Here is a 26,232-nt window from a genome sequence, read left to right on the forward strand (position 1 = left end):
GTTTTTAAATATATTAATAAACAAATTATGGAGTTAATCATTCATATTAAGGGTACCTCGTGATTTGCGCATATGCTTGACCTAGTCAATAATGGCGGATGCAGGCCAAGAATCAGGGAGGCACGTGTCCTCTCAACTTAATTTTCTATTTCATTTTTAAAAACTACATATTGCATTTATTATTTTTTTAATAATAATTTTATTTTAATAAATTAGTTTTCTATAAGCTTTTAGGTGTTTGGTTGTAGACAATTTAGCTATATGCACCTTTTTATTCAAATGCCCTTTGGCCTCTCTCTTTCGTCGAAGACAAATGGAAAACTTTTATTCAAGCTCTTCTTCTTTTTCTTCCAACTCCATCAAAAGTACTCACGACGTGTACCTAAGTTTTCGAGGTGTAGACACCCGAAATGGTTTCACGAGTCATCTCTATTCCGCTTTGATCCGCAAAGGAATTCTAGCCTTCATGGATGTCAAACTACAAGAGATGGTAGGTGAAGACATGGCCTCAGCAGTTTTTAGAGCAATAGAAGAATCAGAGTCATATATCGTTGTTCTCTCAGAAAACTATGCTTCCTCAACTTGGTGTTTGAATGAAGTAGTCAAGATCATCGAATGCACGGAAGGCACGGAGAAGATGATTTTGCCCATTTTCTATCATGTGAATCCATTTGATGTGCGGAAGCAGACTGGACGTTTTGGAAAAGTATTCTCGTTTTATGAAGAACGTTTTAGCGATGATACCCAAAAGGTTTGGAGCTGGAGGAATGCATTAAGAAGGCTTGCTAGCATATCTGGATGGCATATAGACCATACAAGGTAAACATTTCATTAATTACTTATTGTATTTTTTTTTTCTTTTATCTTTTCATTGATTTTATCTTATATATGAAAATTAAGAGATCTAATAGATATAAAGATTATAAGATTATTAGAGCACTTCAATTTCCAAATGATCTCTTTATTTAAAAAAAAAAAAAAGCATATATATATATATATATATATATATTAAATTTTATTAGGTCCTCCAACAAGTCTTTTAGGTCTTAAATTTAAAATTCAAAAGTTATTGTCAATTAAACTGTCCGAAAAGTACAATATAATCCCTTTGGATGCTGTTAGTTATTGCATAAAACTTTTAAGATCTAGTGTCAAGTAGTGCTTTAAATAATATTTAGGTGTAAAAGGACCTTTATGCCCTTGATAAATAGGTGAGACCAATTTTGAAAATGTGAAACTTAAAAGCAAATTATCATTATAGCTCGATGGTTTAAAACTATTATCCCCAAAAAAAAAAAAAAAAAGTTTTAGCTTAAGCAAAATTTATTTTACCAAATCGAACTTATTAATGTTACATTTATAAATAAATATACTAATTTTTGTTTTTTTTGGGGGCAATCGTTAACTAAACCTTTAACTTTTGATATATGGTCTATTGATATAACAATTGTAGCCTTTTTAAATTGGATAAGGATCTAAGCCTACAATTTTGCAGAGTTGAAGACAATGTAAAGATAGTGCTCCATAAATCTTCGATTCTTTTGAGATTCCTAGATGTTCCAAATGAATCTTTGACCTAGATTTACAAACATTATCATTCAAACAAAAATTGTTTCAAGAAGCTAACTTTGAAAAATCATCATAGGAAATTTAAATGTAGCTATAAATTCCCAGATCACATATGTAAATAGGTGTTTCCTTAACCCTTTACAAAATTTCAAGTCATTTCTAAGAAGGGTTGATAGCAAGACAAATCCTAACTTTGGAAAGTCATGATTTGTAACATCATATCTCGAAGTACAATGAAATTTTTCTGACATTGATCGAGTTTGATCGAATTGAATGATGTTATTTGAGTGGGATCCGCATTGACTTTTTGTTTCGGATGAACTCTCATGTTGACCGAGTACCAATGCGAAGTAAGCATCGATCGAAGTTAGTGGACTAGTGGCATATCGAAAATAGAGCTACAATTTTAAAGTTGTAAACAAAACAACTTGTGGTCCGAATTGTCCAAGTAGTGTTGTGTTTAACTTTTTATTCTTGTAGAATTTGGTTTTGATTATATATGGTTATAAAGTACTCATCAACATAAGTTCATAGACTAGTAGCATGCTTAATTTGGATATTTGGTTAAAAAGTTATGGACCTATAAAATTTTTTGGGGACTGCATTACCATATACCAATTTGTGTGTGTGAAAATGTGTCCACAGTGCCTAGTGAAATTGTTCCACGTGTTAAGACCTTAATCAATCCCGTGAGTACACAATGGTACCCACGTGGTCTGGCCACCGTCGGATTGCATGTGCCGGACCAATAGGTTTGCGGCTTTGAAATTGGGCAACTGGCCAAGTTCACCACGTCGAGGACAGGTTGGGATCAGCGTGCTTTTTTGGTGATGGTGCCATTTGCTTCTCCAGCTGAAATCTCTCAATTCGGCCACTCGTTCTTGACATTGCCCACACCACCGTATTACTCACCCTCCGATTTATCTTTCCACCAAATTTCACTGCCAGTGGCTGTCGAACTCGCCATCGCCCCGACGTTTATCTGCAACCATGGTGGTTTATAGGAATTCTTGGATTCGATGAGTTTCCGATGAGACCACCAACTGATTTCTCCTATTTTGGCCTCCCTAAACCCAATTCTGAGGTCCATTTCCTTCAAATCACAATGGATTGAGAGATTCGAGAATATTTAGTTTTCGGCCTTTCCCGATTAGATTCTGACCACCACCGGTCCCATCTTCGAGAGATAAGACCTAATCTGTAATCCTCATGTTACAAGCTTCTTTTTGGTATATGATTGTGTATTTTAGAAAACATTTGTATTGGCTCCCTCGGGTACCCCGTATATATTATCCACAATTAAGATATTATTTTAATTGGTATTGTATGTTGTTGATATTTTAGGCATACATGTGAATCATGGGCTTGATCCCGTAGAGGATCTCGAGTGATCCCCGTAATTGAGGCGAGTGATCCTTTTTCAAAACCTATTTTGGGGTTGTTAAATATAAATATTATGTTATTTAAATTTTTAAAAAAATGTTATATAGTTAATGTTTAAGAAAATTGTTATTTAAATTTATGATGCCAAAATTATGTTGATTTAAATATGTGTTGCATAGAATTTATATATTTGGGTTTATAGAAATTATGGTTTTAAGTTATTATTGTTGAATTTATTGTGCATAATAAAATATATTTATGTGGATTTAAGAATATGTGAATTTTATGTGATTTTTGTATAAAATCAATTTTTAAGGATTTGAGAAAAATATTTATTTTAAATTGTTATGCTAAAAAATGTATACATGTAGTTAAATATTTATAGATTTGGTTTCATTGTGGTAAAAATTGATGTATTTAAATTGATAAATTTATGGCAATGACTTAAAAGGAAATGTGAGATTTTGTGGGTTTAAAAAGATTGTACTAAACTTGTTGCATTTTATGAAATTTATGATTTTATGGTTTTAGATACATCATACAATATTGGTATTCTATACTGTATTTATTGTTAATGTGCAAGTATGTATGGTCATCCTGAGGGATTCCATGGATCTGAGGGCTGACAAGTATAATGTACAATGAATATCAGCCACTCGCCTCTAGGGCCAGAATGATTGTTTATCAGCATCAGTGCTGTTGGGACGCCAAGGCAATCCTTCGCAAGTTTCTCTTTTCAACCTCTCCATCAGAGTGGTACTTGAAACATTGGATACCGCCTAGCACCATTGGTATATAATGTGGTGCATTAAGTGGTTTTCTTGATATGTTTTTCAAACAAAATTTGTTAAAAATGAAATTTTTCATATTTTTATTACTTATTTTAAAATTGTGGTTTTTTAAAACGCATTTTCTTATGTTTCATTATTTACTTTAATTTGATGTTTTAAAATGTATTTTACCATATTTTTATCATTTATTTCAAATTGATGTTTTACAATGTATTTTATCATTTTATTATTATTATTTATTTTAAATTGATGTATTAAAATTGTGTTCTATCATGTTTTATTATCTATTTCAATTTGAGATTTTAACATGAATTTTATTGTATTTTAATATATATTTCAAATTGAGATTTTAAATTAACTAAAATATTTTTTTATTATTTCATTGATTTAATTAATCAAAATTTATAAAATCAAAATTTTATAAATTTTATATTGAGGTTAATTTTGCTTTATACTAGATTTTTCTAATACAAATTTTATTTGTGATTTTATTTTATTTTGTGATATTTTATTCAAAATTTAATAATTTGTTACTAAATTATTTTTATTGTTAATTTATGTTTGAAATTATTTGTATCTTATTTGTAATTTACTTAATGTTTATTTCCTTGATTTTAGGGTATAAAAATAATGGGTTTTGTGAAAATAGTTTCAAAAAGAAGAACTTTCCTAATTGAGTGAATTATGAGGGTTTTGAGAGAAAAAATTTATTTTTACCTATTCATTATTTCTAACTATTTATTAATTTATTTATTTAGTTATTATTATTATTATTAATCGCCTTTATTTTATTATACCTATATTATTATCATTTATGTAGTAGTGGGGGTTATTTACTGGGATGATTAGCATTTTATATTTTTAAATCTGTTCCCATAGGCCTAGGTTAGTAGGCATTGAGTGTCTGGGAGCGAACTCGATGTCTTTGTTCGTTGCTGAATTCCACAAAGCCTTTTTCTTTCCTTTTTCTTCTAATCTTGTCATATTTCCTCCTATCTTATGTTATATTAAATTTCCTATTTAATTGTAAACCTTACGATGTTCTGTATAATGTGTTGGATATTTATTTAAGTAATGTTATGCATGTTCATTGTATTGTATTATTATAAAATGCTGGAATTTGTGGAATTATTTGTAGTAAGGTAGGAAGTATAAAGTGGTGTTTTTAGAAGTGTGTTTTTGTGTAGGGAGTTTTGTAGCTTATCTAACCCTTATGGGAGATACTGTTGAATTTTTTATTGGAAGGTTCTGTAAGGTTTTCCTAAGATCAGGGCTTGTCTAAGATTCTGACAGGAATCTTGGATCGGTCCTGACATGACTCATTAAATTCTTGCTCAAAGGAGGTATTTCAGGTGTCTATGGAAATCATATATGTCTATTTTCCAACAGTTAAAGTTTGATAACTTCATTTAGCAATCCTAACCTAGGTTAATATTGTCTACCACTTAATCAGGTAAAAGTAAATTTTTAGGATTTCAGGTTGTGGAAAATAACTTATAAAATCCAATGTAATTTTCGTACAATGGGTATGAATTTGAAACTTTCAGGAATTGATATTAACCACCTAGCTTGAGCAAAAACTACAAATATTTTCAGCCTAAATAAAACTTTGTACGTCACATTCTTGATAATTGAAAATCAAAGAAAATAAACAAATTATATTTCTCATACAGAATCCTAGATTTAACTTATACATGGCATAAACCAATGAATATTAATGTTTTTCAAATTATTAAAAAGCCTAAGTTACAGAACATTGTGTGTTTCTAGGTTCTTGTGTCAAAATTTCATAATCAGATTCAAAGTATACCATAACCTATGGAACCTAAACTACAAGCTGTCTAAAGTTCTTTTCACTATTTTTCTTATATATCATCTTGATTTCTTGATCTAAATTTCAAATTTTCTTTTAATTTGTAATATTGAATTACTACTAACATAAGCCACAGTAGCTAAAACATTCTTAGAATCACTTCAAATAATCCATGAATCAAATATTTTGTTAAAGGAAAATTAGCCTTCTTTGAAGCGTTAGCTTTTAATTTTGATTTTGACGAATTTCACTTACGTTTTATGGAGCTGGTTTCGGAATGATTTTTTGTGAGAACTCAACCAGCTCAAGTCAACAATTTGAAGCTCAAGTATGTTTGGACGCATGTTTTAGGTGGAATCAAGCTTAATGGACAAGTCTTAACTTTAAGCTTAGTAGAATCAAGCTTAAATGGAATCAAGCTTAATGGAGGCTAATACATTTCAAAATAGGGCTAACGTTACTTAATTATGTGGCATTCTAGGTGGCATGTTCGGTGGCACTCATGAAAGTGCCATGTGGAATCACTTGATCAATCAGAATTTTCCTTGTGGGATAATTTACGCCAATCACAATTCCCTTTGCACATCACTATTTGATTTCTTTTAACTAAATCAGTTTGTATTAGCTACTAAAGATATTTACGAGATATGACTAACAATCTAAGATACTAAATGCATTGACAAGGTAGATGCTTAGGTTGCATGCATCTATATTCAAACCGCATACTTGCATACTTTAAATAAACATAAAAAATGGAATTACTAGACTAACTTGTCTAGATTTCTCATAGATATACTTTTATGCTTTATTGTCTAAGCAAGCAGGTCAATCAAGTCTATCAAGTAAAAGGGGTCAAATTTTTGATAGTATGATAATAAAGCAATTACAAATTGTGACATCATCTGCCATGATATTTAAATAAATTTGGTTAACATTGTGGTATTTCTAGCATTGTTATTTTTGTAAGATGAAAGCTGCATGAGTTTGATTTCCCTAAAATTACGTACATTAGTAATGGAGAAATTGATTTTGAGTATCATTTTTATAGTGATGTTAATTATCTTTAATTTTATGGTTCAAAAATTTGACATAATCGGCATATACAGGTTATTTTTATTTTTATTTTTTCATCCTTTTATCTTATATCATATGGAATTATCACCCTTCTCTGTAATTTTAACTATTCGCAGATGTTGTCATCATTTACTTTTGTATTATCTCAACACAAAATAACAATAATACTGATTGGCTGTGTTCATTTATTATGTAATCACCAATATGTTTTTAGTGAAATTGATTACTAATATGATATGATTAATTTAATTAATTATAAAAAAATGATTCAACCAACCAAATGGTCATTAGTGTTTAAATTATTTTAATGAAGCAATCACAAATATAAAATTAATTCATGTTATGAATTCACTCACACATTTCCAATTGTTGTTTGAACAAGAGATGAAGCCAAATGCATACACCGAATAACAGCGGAGATATTCGAAAGAGTAACTTCCCTTAGGAAGACAGAAAAAGCAACCAAGAGATCAGAAGAAAAAGTAGAAGAGATAGACAGCACTACTTTTGATTCATCTGTTTCTCAATCTTCTTCTTCCAACTTCATAAAAACGTACGACGTGTTCATGAGTTTTAAAGGCGAAGACACCCGCAGCGGTTTCACGAGTCATCTCTATTATGCTTTGAGCGAAGAAGGAATTCTGACCTACATGGATGATGTCAAACAACTGGAGAACGGCGAAGGCATTTCGTCGACATTGTTGGAAGCAATTGAAGAATCAGAGTATTTTATTGTCATTCTCTCAAAAAACTATGCTTCTTCTGTTTGGTGTTTGACTGAACTCGTCAAGATTATAGAGTGCGTGCAAATCTCGGGCAGGAAAATTTTTCCAATTTTCTATCATGTAGCACCAGCTGAAGTTAGGAATCAGCGAGGAACTTTTGGAGAAGTTTTCCGAAAACATGAACAACGTTTTATCCACGACTTGGAAAAGGTGCAGAGCTGGAGGTATGCATTAAGAAGGGTGGCCGATATAGCTGGATGGCTAATAGACGGCTATAGCAGGTAAATATTTTAATAGTTAACTTACTAATTTCTACTCTTTTTCCTATTGTTCTTTATTATTATTATTATTATTATAAGAATCTGAATCAGAATATTCTTGAGAGCGATACTAAGTGGAATGTGTTTCTTTTGATTAACAAGTAATTAATCAAGCTGTTAATAACAAACCATATATATGTATGTATATATATATATATATAATTTCATACAATATTCATTTATCGGCACATCAATAAAATATTTTTTATCATATGAATTACTTCAAGGTTGAGATATATTTAAAGTTTATATTAGTTTATGATGCACGATTTACTTTGCTTTTTTATTTTTTTTATTTTTTTATTTCAACATATTATAGTTTGCAAATATATTTTCAACTCTCAACCTAACTGTATGTATAAATATATATATATATATATATATATATATATAAAAATATGAATTTTCTTTTATCCTATTCTCAACAAATTTTTGTTTGGAAAACCTCTTATTACATGTAATTTGAGATCTTGTGGAAAAACAGACTTATAGTATGTATATTAGTAATTTGTCTTATCCAAAAAAAAAATGTGGGATAGTCGGGGAATAAAACATGGCAAAATTAGTATATAACATTTATTCAAAATTGACAAACTGATGGTAATGCTATTTGCATACCAATTACCAAATATTGTTTACCTGAATTTTGAAGTTTCCACATCCTTTTTCCATACATGCTAGACAGGACTTAACTAAATATAAGATGGGACAAGATTGTGATAAATATAAGATGGTACAAAATTATGATAATATCAAAATCAATCAATTACTCTGAAATAAAGAGAATTGTTAGCTTAAAGCATTTGTGATTAATGTTTGGACTAGAGTTATCTGTAAACGGTTAGTTACTAATATAAGTAGTCACGTGAGTGTCTATATATACAGTCATTTTCCCTATTGGGATATTCTGATGGTATTGCTATTTGTATATTAAATGTTGTTTATCAAATGATGTGACAGTATATTATGTGGTAAACAAAATTTAGTAGCCTTGGCACTATTGACATAGAAATCATGTTACGTGTTCACTCACATGGCTCTATTGTTGTTTGAAGAAAGAGTGAAGCAGAATTCATAGAACAAATAACAGCAATGGTATCAAAAAGAGTTGCTGATGTTGTAGCCAAAAAAACTTCAATTAGCAAGAAAGAAAAAGCAACCAAGAGATCAAAAGAAAATGTTGAAGAGATAAAAATTGTAGCTGTAGAGGGCTTACCTGGGATGGATTCACTTGTGAATGATTTTCATTCATCTGTTTGTCAATCATCAGCTGATGTTCGTTTTATTGGAATTTTCGGAACGAGTGGAATTGGCAAGACAACTCTCGCAAGAACTTATTATCAGTTGATATCCCAAAAATTTGAAGGTAAAAGCTTCCTTAAAAATGTTAGAGAAGTTAGTAAAAAGAAGGAAAATGGTCTTGTCTTCTTGCAAACACAACTTCTTTCAGAGATTTTTAAAGATAAGTCTATAACAGTAGGGGATGTTCATAATGGAATAGACATGATAAGGAATAGTTTATGCCATAAAAAAGTTCTTCTTGTTCTTGACGATGTGGACAAATTGGACCAACTAAAAGTACTAGCTGAGAAAGATAGTTGGTTTGGTTCGGGAAGCATAATTATCATAACAACTAAAGATGAAAGTTTGCTAGAAGAAGTGTATAAAGGAAGTTTGTTATACAGAGTCAATAAACTAGATCGTAGAGAAGCTCTTCAACTTTTTGCTTGGAAATCCTTCAAGAGTATTTATCCTCCAGAGAATTACATCACTCTGTCTAGACAATTGATAGAGTATGCCAATGGTGTTCCATTAGCTCTTGAACTATTGGGTTCCTTCTTATGGACCAAAGATAAAAGAGAATGGGCAGATACATTGGATAGGCTCAAAAATTACTATAAAAAAGTGCTAAAGATTGATGATATACTTCAAATATGCTTCGATGAATTGGAGGAGCTAGAGAAACATATTTTCCTCGATATTGCTTATTTCTTCAATGGATATGATAAAAATTATGTTATGCAAATTATGGAAAACAGTGGTTTCCGAGCAAGAATTGGGATAAGAATTCTTATTGACAAGTCTCTCCTAAGACTTGATCAGAATGATAACACACTTTGGATGCACGAGTTGATACAAGAGATGGGCCAGGAAATTGTTCGAAAAGAATGTCGGAAGGAACCTGAAGGACGAAGCAGGCTATGGGATTTGCACTTTTGCCCCTAGTTTAGAGCTCAAAATGGTAAGAACTAAGCTAATATACCAATATATCTTTTCATGTTGCTGTTTTGATACTATTTCACTTAATGCATATTCTTCGATCTTACTTTGGTAGGGAACAGTCTAAGACGATGGCATAGTAATGTCTTTAACTAGAAGGTAACTTACAATTATCAAGAATTTTTCAATCTAAATCTTACATCCTCTTATCCTTCTAAAAATGTCTATCACTTTTCCCTCAAATTAAGAAGAGTTTATCAAGTGTTAGATTGAATTTTCTCATTGAATTTCTTTCCTTCACGTGCAAAGGAGAAGCTTTGGATGATGCTACCAACATTTCTATAAAGAACTCTCAACAGATACCATCTTCAGGACCTGCATTCAGCAAAATCTTTGCTTTGAGTTCCATTCATTTCAAAATCAAGTTATTGCTAATTGTGATTCCAAAATTCCAGTATCTTGGATTCTTTTTGCCTTATTGGAAAGTGAAGTGGCTAAGTTTTATCCTATTATAGTTTGGATACTAGCTTAAGACTTCAAGTCCTGTATGAGACGTGCTTTCTTTTTTTTTTTTTTTTTTTCCCTCAGACCATTAAGACTGGAAAGTCCTCTGAGTTCATATTAAATTTTTGTGGACAAATGCGCCAACTTGTGGGTTTATCCTCTAAACACTCAAGCTCAAAGTGTCTTAAATTTTCATTGAACTCAATGTTCTTCTTCAAAATAAATACAACAAAAAAACTAGAAAAACAAAAAAAATCAATATCATGATTCTTATATGTATCAACAAAATGTTCATGCAGAGAAACCAGAGGCACACCATTAGGGTGGGGAAAGGTGGGAAAGAAAAATTAATACGAAGTGCATGACAACAGCAAAATCAATTGAATCTTATAGTACAACCTTTGTTTTATCATGAACTTCAATATATGATGAGGGATTTATTGCATATAAATCCCTCATCATGTATTACAAAACTATATAAATCCATATATCGAAAAAGTACAAACATAATAATACAAGTTATGATTATCTTCAAAACAAATTTGAAAGTACGTATTTAGTTGTAGATAATAGCTAAGTCTGATCCATGATAGAATTGCCTTCATTTTCACCTGATACGCCTAAAATATTACCAAAATATTTGATTAGGCTCTTACAAGAATATATTATAAGGGGTGTGAGTGTGCTCAAGGTCCTGAATTCGCTATCACAAACCCGAAAATCATAAATCCAAGTAGCAATCAATCCAATTTCTCCAAAATACCTGAAATAAAAGGCTCCAAAGTGGCTTTTTCAACCCTTTCAGAATTCTAAACAATACTAGTTCCGCATAAGGTTTTGTAATTTGTCACTTACTACAATTAGAGCATTTAAACAGGAAAAAAAAGAAAAAGAAAAAAGAAAAAGTGCAACTATTTGCCTATGAACTACAACATATTTGGCATTTTTTTTAGAATTTGTGTATTATAAGCCAAAATAAATCTTTATCTAACCTCTTTTTTTTTTTTGGCAAATCTTTATATTGCATCTTAAATTGTTATTTTGTTGTTAGTTAATTAACTAAGTCCATCAATACATTCGACTGCTAAATTTAATGAAATTAATCAAATGAACAGAGAAGCTAGACAATTGAATTCTAATGCAACACAAATTGTGCAAAATAGCAGGTTTAATCCCTGAAATCTCTAATTTTGTATAATGCTACATATACATACATATTTATTAACTGCACTCCTTCTACAGGCTTTTCCCAGCTGTTCTTCGTACAAAATTAAAGAACTATTTTTTCAATAGTCTAACAATCGATCTCTTAACTGAAACAACTCTCTGCCACCGTTGAAGAGTCTCCAGCTTCCTCAATCTCTAAGCATTAACTTGGTCAATGATGCGGCCAAGTTTTCTTCTAAAATTTGAGGTGAGGAAGCCTCAACCACTTCTGTAATTCTTTCCTAATAAACACAAAATATTTTCAAAATTCAATTCACTATATCGATTTTTCAGAAAGCACAACTATTAATAACTAATAAATACAAGGAGTTAACAATTTATTTTTTGTAAACGCCTGGATTATATAATTGATGAGGCTATCTATGGACAAGGAATTATTGTCATACAAACCTGAGGAATGCAGTCAATATGGGCACCGAACCAACAATTTTCATGTTTACACCAATAAACATCTGCAAGAGGGTCTGTTATCTCATCACAATTATCACAATAATATCCATTCTGTTCTTCTTTTTCAATCAATAAGCTAGTAAGAGTCAGAGGATGAACATGATCATCAAAGATAATCTTAAGTGGCTTCAAAAGACATTCAGGGTGAATATTAAAATTGCATGCGTAACACCGAAACAGATTTTCATCGCAGAGGAGATTGCAGACAGAGCAACGAGCACCATGGAGATAAATCTTCTCAAAATACACAAGGGGATGATCGTGGCGTTGGTATTTGACGGCGGGCTTTCGAAAAACACATCCAATGTCAAGATTAATATTGGAACACTCGGATTCGGTGCAGTGGAGGAGGAATACATTATCGATCCGCCTGCAACATGCAATGCATTGGAGCTTTTCGGACTCATCAATCGGTGGCATCTGTAGAAGGGTAGTAAGAGGGTGATTTGGATGGAAAGGATATTCCGTCTCTTTCGGCTTTCGTACACAATGAGGGTGGAGATAGAATGAACATAATGAGTTGCTGCAGTCAGTGCATTTGAAGGCTCTAGCTCCATATGGTATTTCCTCCTCACATTCTACACATTCAATCAAAGAACTAGTTTGGGGTATTACATGAGGAGACAAGAAATGCTTTTCATAATCATCAAGGAATTCGAACTCATATTTTCTTAGTAAAACAGGGTTTCGTTCAAAATAGAGCGAGCAAACAATATCTAGGTAGAAATCACACTCATCACAATGATAGAAGAAGCCTGATGTTTTGATTTCTTGACAGAAGCTGCATGCAAATTCTCTAAGCTTTTCACGGTCATTTGGAAAGTCAAAGTGGGGAGTGATGGGGTGTTGTGGGTGTAGAGGGTGGATTATGTGAGATAGATCTTTCAAATTGGCACAGTGCAAGTCTAGGAAATACTTACATCCTTGTATTTTGCATTCATATAAGTAGGTATGGAAAGGGTTTCTCTTGCTTACCAAGAAGCAGTTGCAGCCATGGCATTTTGCATTTTCTTTGTCCCTAATTGATGTGAATCCTACGTTTGAACACAAGCTTAAGGGATGATTGTGGCCCGGATGTACTATCTCATCGATGTTCATCTCTCTCCGATGACTACGACCAAGTTCCGATCCTGATCTCCTGCCAGCCGGTTAAAAGATGTTGACTTTTACTTGCTAGCTAGCTCTGTTTTTCATTGAGATAAACGAAATTCATTGCAGATCTAACCAGGCAATAAAAAAATGTATCATCTAGACTTTGAACATTATTGTTAATTCAAAGTCAATTATTTTTGTAGGGCAAGCAAAGACAAAAGAAGACTGTATAATAATAATAATAATAATAATAATAATAATAATAAGACTAAATTTTAGAATAGCTCCTTTTATTTTACACTTTTTGTATATCTGTCTATAGATTTTTAAGAATTATAATTTGGTTTTTTTGGGTTTTCGTTTTACCCATTCCCTAAACTATTCATGATTGATTTGCAGTTTAGTCCTTGAAATATTGTCTTTAATATCAATACCCTTGAATTTCATAGATTTTAAATTAGAGGCCTAATTTGGAGGCTGGCCAAGGTTGAAAATTCTATATGGGCTATAAACTACAGTGTAATACGATGTACAACTGGGTTTACAATCTAAAGTTAACTTGGCTACCACTTTTAATCAGGGGAGATTTTGAACTCGTTTGGTATATGCAATATTATATTGAAATATATTTATATTAGTTTCAACTGTATTGCAAAATGACATTTAGCATTCTATTTTTTTCTTGCATTATGTACTTTGAATTTTACTTCTTTTTTTTTTTTTTTTGGGATTAATTTTTAACAGAAGCTTACATGATTGACATATGGAATTAAAATTGAGGGGTGCAAAATGAAATTTTGTAAAGCAAGCATTTCTAAATAAAAAAATTAATTAAAAGAAATTATTAAACGATACCATAATTTTTTATTTAAGTTTGTAAAAGAATAAAAAATAAATAAAAATTAAGGTTTTCTAAACAAAAAAATAAAAATATTCTTATATAACAAGTATCCTAAAAAAATAAACAAATAAAGACCAAAGAAATTTGAACATGCATTAAAAAAAAATTTTGAAAAAGTAAAAATTTATATAAAAAAATTCATATTAGAAAATCTTATAAGTATCTTTCTCCTTAATAATAAATATAGATATAAAAATAAGTGTAATAAATAAAACAATATATTTTATAATAATAATTTTTCTATTTTATTTAAATTTTATAAATACATTTTAATGGGCCTTTCCCTTTCTTTTTTTTTTCTTTTTTTTTTTTTAAATCTAGAATCTTTATGATATGTACAAATTATTATATGAACTTAATAAAAATAATAAATAGATATAAAAAAAAATGAAGAGCAATAAAAAATTCGAACAAGCTTTAAATAAATCATTTTTTTTTTGGAAAACTGAATTTTTCTAAAATAATAAATAATAGAAATCTTAAAAGTATTTTTTTAAAATAATAAATGTAAATATGAAAAATTACATGTAATAGATAAAACAACATATTTTATAAAAATACTTTTTTCAAGGTTTTCTTTTAGATTTTATAAATAATTAATTACATTTTTCTTTTTATAAATCTTTATTTTTTGAATATCTATTACATTTACATATTATTATTATTATTATTATTATTTTTTTTTTTAAGTTACATTTCATTCATTTACAGCCATGCAGTAATGAATGACGAGCTCTAAGCTATGCAGTGTTTTTGATAGCAATTATTGGTTGATGTAGGTTCCTTGTAACGTATGGAAGAAAACCCATAATTCAATTTCAAAGAATTGTGGAGATATGGAAAATGCATACTTTGGGGCCATGATAAGAATGGGTTTGTGTAAGATTTTGGAGGAATTAGTATGTAAATTTAGAATTTGAGGGTTGCGAGAGCAATATTAGGATCTTGAGTACACAAACAATAAGTAATGTATTTTTTCTTGATTTAATGGAATAGTTTGATATCCTTTTAGGCACCTGGGCTGGCATTAAACATGATCTATTGGCTGCGAATCAAGTTTGAGCTATTATTTATGAGTGAATATTTACTTTCAAAATTATTTTGGATTATGAAATGCTTTTCTATCATTATATTTATGTCTCGAAAAACATGAATTTATACATATACATATATATATATATATATATATATATGTATGTATAAAGCTCTGATTTTATAACAAGTGATGAATATTTTATATAATATACAGTTTGACATGGTTTTCTAGCATGTTTTATTGTTCTAAGGAGCTATGAATTTCAATGGTATTGATTAAAGAACTTGTGAAGTGATACATCTACCTTTGATATATATATATATATATATTTGATATGTTTTTATGGAAAATGGAGATGGATAAAGGCTAAATAATGAGATAGGTTTTGGCTGGGTTTAGTGTACTATGTAATATCAGTGAGTATATTGGATATTATATATTGATTATGGCTATCATACATATATGTTGCCATCCTCAATTGTAATCAGTGATAATGAGGTACTGCCATGATTCTTTTAAAACACTATAGGGTCATGATGATGTTTTCCCCTGCCCCTCCAATCTGTGAGCCTTGGGAAGTTAAAGATCATGTGATGGCACTTGGTATATAACATGGTACACAAATTTCATAAAATAGATGGATTGTATGGTTATATTTGAGATGGATGGAGCATATGTATGTACATGATATTGACGGATTATATGTTCACATATAAGATGGATGGATTATATGTTCATACATGGGATTTATATGATTATGGATTGGATTCTCTATGGGCTTCAGTGATATTCTGTGTTTTAAAATGTCTTTACAAATTTTGATAATGTTCTATGACATTCAAAACTTTTATGGAATTCTATGGCTTTCAATGATTTCAAAATTTTTTATATTTTATTTTTAAGGAAATATTCGATGGGTTTTATGAAAGTATTTTCCAGAATAAGAAAACCTTTAAAAGAGATGAAATAAGGTTTTGAGAAAAATGAATTTTTAAATATATATATATATATATATGCATATATATTTTCTTATACACTGATATTCACTCACTGATCTTGTTTCATGTTTTATATGTTTTCAACTATTCGCCTAAGCTACTGCTGACAGGTACCACACCACACGTCCAGGTATCATCATCACATCCATCTTATGCTGCCAATATATATATTTCTTTGCTACTATGTGGACTTGTACTTATATATATATATATATATATATATATATATATATATATATATATATATATTCTCATATCTTGTATCAAATACTTGTACTCCTAGAACAGTTATAGTGGACTAGCCCTAATATACATAACCCGTTATTACTCTTCTTTTTTTTTTTTTTTCTTTGTGATGATTGAGTTGTAATTACCAATAAGGTTGTTATTTTTTAACCGTATTAGAATTGTTATTATCCACTGGTACAATTGAAGTTATGTCTAAATTATAGGAAAATTCTGCCAAAATTTTGACAAATTCGGCAAAAAATTTGGTAGAACTATTTCTAGAAGAGACCCCTTGGATGTCTGAAAGGGACCCCTGGAGTGGTATCGTGGAAAACCCAACCGAAAATTCATAATTAAACAGCAACCTTTTTAGAAATCCATCAACTAAATAAAATTCCATCTTTCCAACCCCACCAAAGATGCATTCAAGGAACACTGAAGAAAAAGAACCCAAAACTTGGAAGTTGGCTAAACAAAAATTAGCATTCCCTCGTAGACTTAAAGATAACATAGTATAAGTCTCACAAAATCCCACAATCCATTTTGTATAAGAAAATTTGAAAACTAAAAATGAAAGAATTGAAAAACAAGCAAGCAATAAATGGTAAAAAGACTAATGGCGTACTGTTTTGTCAATGGAGGGACGATTTTGTAAAAAAAAAAAAAAGGGGGGGGGGGGGGGGGGTGTCAAAGTGAAGATCATGATATGTAAGTATTGCTGTAAAAAAATGGTGTTACATAGACAATGCAGTTACAATACTCTCTAATTTCTAAATATTGTGTCTATTTAGTTTGGAGGCCTTTTTTTTTTTTTTTTTTTTAAATGTTAAAGGCTGACAATAGTAGGTGGAAATAGACTTACAATAATAATAGTAATAGTTGGAAAAAAAAATAGTTCAAGCAATTTGCAAGGGGCCAAAAAAGTTATTTTAGAAGAGCTAAAATATAATGTTTGAAGGACTAGAACTACATTGTTTTATGAAGTTCCAAAGGTATTGATGCCAAAAGGAAAGTTCAAGAACTTGAGTATTGTAAGATTGTGAAGAAGTTCAAAAGCATTAGTGCAACTGATTTTCTTTATTGTTAGAGAAAAATATAAATTAAATAAAAATTCATTTTTTTACCAATTGAAGCTTTTGAAATTAATGATAATTTAATATGGTATCAAAGTTGATAGAGTACTATCACACATATTGGATCTTCTTGAAGGAAATGGCATGGTGGTAATTGTAGGATGCGATATTGCCCCTGTTTCTTGGTTTTTATTAAGAGCAAGTGACATGTCAGATAATAATAGATGAGAATGACTTACATAGGGAGTTGGTGTTGAATAAGATGAAAAAGTGTTGAACAAAGAGAATTTAAAGATGGCCCGTGACTTGAATGATGGTTATTGCCCTGGACTAAAACAATTAAGGAAGGAAAAGAATTGCTAGAGTTAGAAATAATGTGGGACCCACCCTTTTATCAAAATAAGAAAATACATTTTCATTAAATATTACATGTGGAGTAATATATATTTTACACATAGTGATACTTTGGCATCTATGTGAGATCCCACATCGGTTGGAAAGGAGAACGAAATATGCCTTATAAGGCTATGGATACATTTCCCTTGTAATGCATTTTAAATTCGTATGGGCACGGCCCAAAGAGAACAATATCACATGCGGGTGGTCTGGGCTGTTACAGTTGGTATCAGAGCCAATACCCGGATCAATGTGCTAGCAAGGATGCTGGATCCCAGGGGGGTGGATTGTGAGATCCCACATCGGTTGGAAAAGGGGAACAAAGCATGCCTTATAAGACTATGGATACTTTTCCCTTGTGACACGTTTTAAACCAGTGTGGGCGCGGCCCAAAGCGAACAATATCACATGTGAGTGGCCTAGACTGTTACATCTATATCCTTTATGATTTTGATTATAGCCAATAAAAATACATCTTTTAGAGTGATAAGAAAATTTATTATTTTGATAAGGTCTGATAAGAGGATAACACTCACATCCAAAAAATTTTTAAAAATAATCCAAGGATTTTCAAAATAATTTTTCAAGTGGTGATTTAAAATTTAAAATTTTTGTTGGTAATTTATTTATTAAGAAAACAGCCGTAGAACACGCATCCCACCAGTATATGAGAGGCATAAAACAATGTGCCAATAAAGATAAGGCAATTTCAGTTATATGGTGATGTTTTCTTTCAATTTTACCATTTTGATTGTGAGTATGTGGGCAAGGGTGTTGGAAATTAATCCCAAAATTATTTAAAATAATTTTTAATGGCCGAAACTCACTCCCCCCAATCCGACTGAAAAGTTTTAACGGTATTTTGAAAAGTATTTTCAACAATATCTTTAAATTGTAAAAATATTTTTGAGACTCAGATTTTAATTTCATGGGATAACTCCAAGAATAACGAGAATAATTGTTGTGCTATTTCCGCAAGTATACGAGTCACACAAGTAATAAAGTGATGAGTGAGTATCATTCCCTCGATGATTGATGTTTGAAACTTTGCTAAATACCAAAATTATTGATTAAATTTTTTTTTTAGGCACACAATTTATATGAGAAAATTGAAATTAAAAGCAAAGCAAGAAATTAAAAAATGAATTATAAACTAAAATCAAGTCAATGACAAAAGAAAAGAAATTAGGTCACAAACGCACAATTCAAACACTTAAATTGGATAACAATGAACTAAAAGCCTAGGATTTTGATGTACCCTCTATCCTTCCTATATTTAACTCATTAGTTTGACAAAATACCAAAATTTACCCAATTTCTAGCCTAGAGAAATTCCAATTTAATCTAATCCTTTTTCCCAAAGTGAAATTAGAATCTATGAGTCCTTAATGAAAATTAAAAATTCCTTCCTGAAATTCCTAAGTCCTCATGCCTTAAACCTCCTCTTTTGTGGCTACCCAATCCCCAATTAAATTTTCCAATATTAACTAGGGCTCAAGTTGGTCAATATAGTGACCAATTTACCAAATTAAACATTTTCAAGTATAAAGTAGTAAATATGTAACACCCCGTCTCGAAGTACGTCAGAATTTTCTCGTGTTGACGGGGCTTGATCGTCGTTGATCAAGAGATCAAAACTTTGACTTTTTGATTTAGATAAAATAGGTTGATTGAGGCATCATTGCAAAGTACGTGTCGTTATGAGTTCGTAGACTAGTAGCACGTAAAACACGGAGCTATGGTTTTGGAGCTATGAGCAAAACAAGCTGAGATCTAAACTGTTCGAGAGTGTAGAAGTTGACTTTTGATTCTTGCTTAATATGGGTTTCACTCCTGCATGGTTGAAAAGTATTCATTGATATGAGTTCATGGACTGATAGCATGCTTAAATCGGACCTACAATTGAAAGGTTATGATTCTGTAAAATTATACTTATTTTTCCCGAGATTGATTTTCCCGTATAATATAATATTCAACGAAGACTTTTAAGATTGGTATGTGTCACCAAATACGATGCACCATGTATTGCATTTATAATACACCATGTGTCATCCTCAAATATAATATAATATTATTATTTTTATTATTTTATTATTTATTATTTCTTTTTATATTTCTTTTTATTTTCTTTTCCTTTGGGGCACGTGGAAAAGAGAAGTCCCCTTCTTCTTCCTCTTTCTTCTTCTTCTTCTTCTTTCTTCCTCTCTTCTCTCTCTTTCCCCTCCCTCTCCCTCTTGGGTTTGTGCCCGTTTCTTTTCCTCCAATCACCAAGAGGAGACATGCATTGATCGGTGTGACATCCCACGGTTGGGCGATGCTAGTGGCCAAATTTTGGGCTATTCAGTCAGTGGGCGCGCCGGCATCGGCCATCCAAAGCCGGCAACTGGTGGTCCTTCAGTTGGCCCACTGTCCAGTGGTTCTCGACCTTGAGACCGGTCCTTCCCTTTAGTTTTTGACCCTTTGGTTCCAAAAATGACCTCCATTTGCTCAAAATCTAAATCATTTGTGAGATATGTGGAGGGGAAGCTCAGTCGGAACTTCCCCGTCAAATTCTGGCCACCATCGGCAAGGTTGTGGTCAATGGAGGTTAGAAATATGTTCCTTGTCTTATTAGCTTTCTATAGGCACCTCATTTGCAAATTATGGTGGAATATTTTGAAAGATGTTATTTTTGAATAAAATATTATTATTTTAGTGTGATAATTTGAAAAATGTGTTTGTTTAATATTTAAATAATTGTTATTTATATTGAAGATGCTATTGTGTTGAATTGAATTATTGTGGAAGAGAATAATTTTGTGAAATTATAATTTAATTTATATTAAATTTATTGTTGATTTAATTGTTGAAATTTGATGCATAAATAATGCATTTATGTGATTTTAAATTCTATATGAACTTTTATGTATCTTTTATTATTGTTTTGGTGTAAATTGATTTCATGGCATTGAAGAAAATATTTATTTGAACTTTAGTATTTCCAAAAATATATTTATGCCTCAATTAATTAATTTATTTATTCATAAATTTAATTTTATCTTCTTTTATCGAAATTCATTATTTTATAATACTATAAAAATTTAGAGTTTTTAGATGCACCATACATATACCGGTTTTCTATAGTTGTGGATATGATTAGCGCGCAGGTGGATATGATTAGTGTGCAAGTTTATTAATAGGGTTGTCATATGGTTCCCATTGGACCAAAACTAGGCAGGGTATAATGCACAATGAGTATTAGCCACCCCTCTCCATGACCAGGATGACTGTTAGCAATGACGCGGTAGGACGCCACTCGACTGTATACCAGTTTCTCTCTTTAACCTCTCGTCAGGCTATGCTTTGGGAAGTTGGGCACCGTCGGACACCACTGGTATATAGTATGTGCATCAAATATCTTTATATATATATATATATATATATATATATATATGTATTATGTTTGTATGTATTACACCGCATGGGGAGGCGATCTGATGTGGTCCATGAAGAGCTAGCCTTGTAACTATGTTGCCTACAAGTCAAAGGGATCGGACGGCCAATCTAGGCAACCATCCTGGACTGTATTGGTAGGAAGTTACCAGAGACAACTAGAATCATGGATCGCTCAGCATGCTAGAGAGTATCGTTTGTACTTCTGATGCGAGTATATATTTTACAATATGTTTTTAATTTTAAAATATTATTTTACTTATATTATATTATCTTAACTATTCATAATTTGGTTTTTTAACATTATATTTAATTGCTTTTATTGTCAATATAATTGTTAATATTAATCTTGTTATTAATATTGTTATTATTATTTATCATGATTTCGTTTATAATCATTTTTATTATTATTATTCTTATCATACAGAATCTTCGGACAAATATGACAGCTTATGGGCAAGAAAGATAGCCATTGGGCAAGTATAATAGTCCTTGGATAAGTAGTAGTCTTTGGGTAGGTGAGATAGCCCTTGGGGCAACTATGGTTATGTGATAACCTTTGGATAAGTGATTACCTTTGAATAAATATGACAGCTCTTGGGCATGTATGGTAATATCGCCTTCAAGCAAATTATATTAATAGTAATTTTATCATTAAAATTAATGCTATTATTATTGCTGTTGATGTAATGATTGTTTTACTTCTTTTTTTTTCTATATTATGCATCGTTATATTTGGCAAACGATATTTCAAACGTATTTGAAATGTACGGCATTAAGTAGGTGGTGTGTGCAGACGTGAATAATTAAATGTACTTCATGTTTTAAAAAAAAAAAAACTCTAATACATGTACCCTATAGATAGCTTGATATTGAAGTGCTGTAAAATGTGGAAGTTATTGTAGTAAGGTGGGAAGAATAAGGAGATATTGTTAGAAGTGTATTTCTGTGCAGGAAATGTTACGGTAACTCCTACCCTTAGGAGAGATACTGCCGGATTTTTCATTGGAAAGTCGGTAGTATTTTCCTGGGATCAGGGCTTGTTTAGGATTCCGGTGAGGGATCTTGGATGGGTTCTGACACAATACCCAAACAAATTCCCAAATGCAAGAGTATATTGAACAATAAATACACGACTAACACAAGAAAATTGGATAAAAAGCAAAATAAAAATTAACCCATTGATTAAATATCATCCAAGTAGAGGTTTCATCAAAATCCTAAAGAGAAACTTAGCTACACATGTTCATATTAAATACCATAACAAAAATCAAAGAAAAATCCCTAAAGGAAGACATAATATTGAATAATCAACAATACACCCAATAAAAAGTAGAGAACAAAAGACGAAAGAGAAGAAAAAGCTAATTTGGTTGAAGAATCTTGATGCTTCAGTGTCTTGAAAGGCTTCAATCCTCTTCAATCTAAGCTTTCTCTCTCTAGCTCTTTTTCTTCTCTCTCTAAAATCTTCCTTGGTGTTTGTGTCTACCTTTTTTTTCACCTCATTCAAAATGGTGGCTGCTCCTTTCATTAAACCCTAGCAAGATTGAAGATTCACCTTTCTTTTTTTATCAAAAACCCTTCCCCTTTTGACACATCATCATCCATTTTTTTATCCTCTAAAAAAATGCTTTAAGCATAAAAAATGTGGCGTGGAGCTTAAGGGTACACACCATTTTGGTGTGGCTCCACACCATTGTCTCTGTGAAGAAAAGTTGTTGGTTGGCGTGAACAAGACAAGAAGTTTGAGTGAACCATGGCGTGGAGGGTGGCATGGAGACTAGCATGGACCTTGGAGTGGACCTCAGTGTGGACCTTGGCGTGAAGGGTGGCATGGAGGGTGAAATGGCATGGAGTGAGGTTTTTAGTGTGGAGCTTATCATGGAGCATGGCGTGCACAGGGGTTCACTCTATCCTAGCATGGAGCTTGGTATGGACTCCATTTTTAGTGTGGAGAATTCCATGTTTGCCAAAACTGCTCCAAACTTATTATTTTCCTCAATAATATATCATTAACTCCAATCTAAAGCTTTCCTTCAAGATTTTCAACAAAAGGCATCAGAATTAAAATAAAGCTTGAGCTTTTAAGCCATTAATCAATCATTAAGGGCTAAATAAGTGAGTAAAAATCTCACTTGTCAATACTCATCTTCAAAAAGAATATAGTACCTATATTCAACATTTACGATTTTTCACCACAAAAAAAAAAAAAAACTTTAGATTTATTTCCTTTGTATTTTTTTTTTTTTATTTCAATGCACACCTTAACAACGATAAATTTTGATAAATTTTCTCCTATTTAAACCCAGTGGTTAGTAAAATTTTAAATAAGACAAATTCAAAAGATTTGATGAAAATTTACCCTTATTTGATGACAAAGTTCGACAAATATTATGCTTATGCCAAGTGAATTATTTCATTAAGGGTCAAAGTATCATTTTATTTTCAAAATCTATATAAGAGATTGACTAACCATTGAGGGTTAAATGAAACATAGTTGAACTGTGAGAGAACTAAATTGTAATTTCATTAAATGAATAGGCAAATATGCAAAGAATAAATAAATAAATAAAAGGAGCTTTAGCACTACATGGGAAAATAAATCCTCTTATAATATTGATGAGCAAGTAGAATGAAAAATTACACCACCAAGGGAATGAAACACGTTAACATGGCGTGATTAATCAATTTTGCGCCAATTTCATTTACATTCCTCAGTTTTGTTATACTTAGATTCTGCACTTTTGGAAAATTATAATTAATTTTTTTTTAATTTTTACATCTATCAAAATAAATCTAGTTGTCAAATTTTTTTTAGTTCAATTTTATAGTTAAAGGTCAAAAAAAGGTTAAAAATATATATTTTATAGTTAAATAATATTATAAAAATACAATTATAATTTTTAACTATTAAAATTAATCGATAACAATACAATTATTATTTTTAATTGTTAAAATTAACTAATGAAAAAATTTGATATATAAAGGTCTAAACGAGGATTTCTCATAAATGTAGAGTCTAATTATATTTAACACAAAATTCTAAATAAAATCTTCCCTTAATGAATTATATAACATTCTGACGCCATGACTTGTATTAATTTATTTCTTTTTTTTTTTTTCTTTTTTCAATCTAGTATGAAACTAACTAAAGAGTCTCAAATTTCGAAATATTTACTCAATACATATGAAATCCCCTAGATTAAATAACTAATTATTCCATTTGTTCTTCACATGTTATGCACTTAACTATTGAATTTCTTTCCATTTAGTTAACCTTATATAATTTCCTTTTTACATTGATGAAGTGACAATTTTTTTGTAAAACTGTGCAATAGTGTCTTGTATTTTAAATTTATTAAAAATAAAACAAATTATGGAGAAAGCAAAGACAACTAAAGTTAAATATAGATAATTTTTTTAGATGCCTCATGATTTAACTAAAGCATGTTATCGTGGGTAGTGCTTGACCCGGTAAAGTTAACTTTTTTAAACCATATATGAAGTAAGATTGGCAAACGAAAAATTCATTTGCTTTTCAAATTATAAGGTATCACAAAATAAAGCATCTATTTAGTATTTATCTTCCCACATAAATGGTTTTTTACTACTTGTTGATGCACAAATTTTTCGTTGGGATCTTAACGTGAATTGAAGGATCCTTCCTAAGAGATTATCCACAAAACAATAAGAAATATGAAGAGTCTTGATATATTAGTATGGTACCGGTCAAAGACACTCTAATGCTCAAATCAATATATTGTTTATAAAGTTGATGTTCTCTATAAACGTAATCTATGCATACCTTGACCTGGTTATGTAATAATACCTTGACCTGGTTATATAATGAGTGTAACACCCCGTCCCGAATCGCACCGGAATCCGTGCACGTTGACCGAGGTTGACCATTGATCGTTGACCGTTGACCCAAGGGGTCAAAAGTTGACTTTTTGACTCGGTGGGAATTTCGAGTTGACCAGGGTACCGTGGTGAAGTGCATGACGCCCTGAGTTCGTAGACTAGTAGCACGTCGAAAACGGAGCTACGGTTTGAAAGTTATGGACGAAACAAGTTGAAATGCAAACTGTCCAGAAGGTGCCGGGAGTTGACTTTTTCTTGTGATGTAATTTTGAGTTGACTCTTGTATGGTTGTAAAGTACTCGTCGATATGAGTTCATAGACTAGCGGCACGCTTAAATCGGACGTGTGGTTAAAAAGTTACGGACGTTTGAAATTTGCCGGGTACCGTATTATTTTAATATATCTGGCTTAAGTGCACAGTAACGCCACGTGTCACCTTCTGATTGGTCCACGTGGCATGAACAATGTCACACAGGGGTTTTTATTTGTTAAAACTCTCGGGGAAGAGAGAGAAAGAGAGAGGAGAGAGAAAGAGAAAGAGAGAGAGTCGCCGGCCACCGGAGATTTTCAAGTTTTCCGGCCTAGTTACTGTACACACACCGGCCAGCCAGGTTGCCCTCCTCATTTCTGGCAAAACCTCCAATTTTCACGGTGAACGGCCGCCGGACGCGCCCGGATCGGACGTCCGAAGTTCGGCGGCGAGTTTTTCCCCTCCACCGCAGGCCACCGCAAATCAACCCATTTCCGGCCATTTTCTGGCCACACGCGCCATACACCCATCATCCTCTCCTCAAGTCCGGCCGACCCACTAAAAATCACGGCCATCGGACCACCGACGCGCCGGGATCGGAGCATTTTCCGGCGAGGGGTCGGAAATCTTCAAACGGTGATTTCTCCGCCGTCCGACCTCCGTTTTGCTCACCGCCGGTCCCGTTGGATTGCTCTCCTCACGATCTACAAGACTGAAAAATTTGACGACCAACGGCCACCGCACGCGCCGCCGCCGGCGATGGTTGCCGGTGACCGCGGCGGCTCGCCGAAAAATACTGTTCCGACGAGTACCCAGTTTTCCAGCCAGCTCCAGTCTGCTGTGTTCGACCTCCTGAACCCGAATCCGGTATCCGTTTCCGCCAATTCGC

At 31.8% G+C, this 26,232-nt stretch overlaps 2 protein-coding genes across 4 annotated transcripts; one reads left to right on the top strand and one right to left on the bottom strand.

Moving 5' to 3' along the window:
• Positions 1 to 282: 282 nt before the first annotated feature.
• On the top strand, positions 283 to 10,687 carry LOC107422313 (disease resistance protein RUN1-like). Of its 2 annotated transcripts, XR_009638257.1 has the most exons (5): positions 283 to 819; positions 7,013 to 7,636; positions 8,731 to 9,917; positions 10,011 to 10,054; positions 10,205 to 10,687. XR_009638257.1 is itself a non-coding variant. In XM_060815565.1 (4 exons), exons 1-3 carry the CDS (start codon positions 314 to 316, stop codon positions 9,899 to 9,901), a joined length of 2,301 nt encoding a protein of 766 aa, XP_060671548.1. In that variant the 5' UTR covers positions 283 to 313; the 3' UTR covers positions 9,902 to 9,917; positions 10,011 to 10,687. The 2 variants fall into 2 exon arrangements, 1 of the variants encoding a protein (XP_060671548.1); XM_060815565.1 differs by having other exon boundaries at positions 10,011 to 10,687.
• Positions 10,688 to 11,483: 796 nt separating this feature from the next.
• Positions 11,484 to 13,347, bottom strand: LOC107422323 (protein VACUOLELESS GAMETOPHYTES). 2 transcript variants are annotated; one of them, XM_025075959.3, is made up of 3 exons: positions 13,052 to 13,190; positions 12,017 to 12,654; positions 11,484 to 11,847 (listed from the first exon to the last, which is right to left on the bottom strand). In XM_025075959.3, the coding sequence occupies exons 1-3, from the start codon at positions 13,074 to 13,076 to the stop codon at positions 11,755 to 11,757; spliced, it is 756 nt and encodes a 251-aa protein (XP_024931727.1). In that variant the 5' UTR covers positions 13,077 to 13,190; the 3' UTR covers positions 11,484 to 11,754. The 2 variants fall into 2 exon arrangements, with proteins under 2 accessions (XP_024931727.1, XP_024931726.1); XM_025075958.3 differs by having other exon boundaries at positions 12,017 to 13,347.
• Between the last annotated feature and the right edge of the window lie 12,885 nt (positions 13,348 to 26,232).

This window comes from Ziziphus jujuba, chromosome 3 (genome assembly GCF_031755915.1).
Source record: "Ziziphus jujuba cultivar Dongzao chromosome 3, ASM3175591v1".
Taxonomy (NCBI): Eukaryota; Viridiplantae; Streptophyta; class Magnoliopsida; order Rosales; family Rhamnaceae; genus Ziziphus; species Ziziphus jujuba.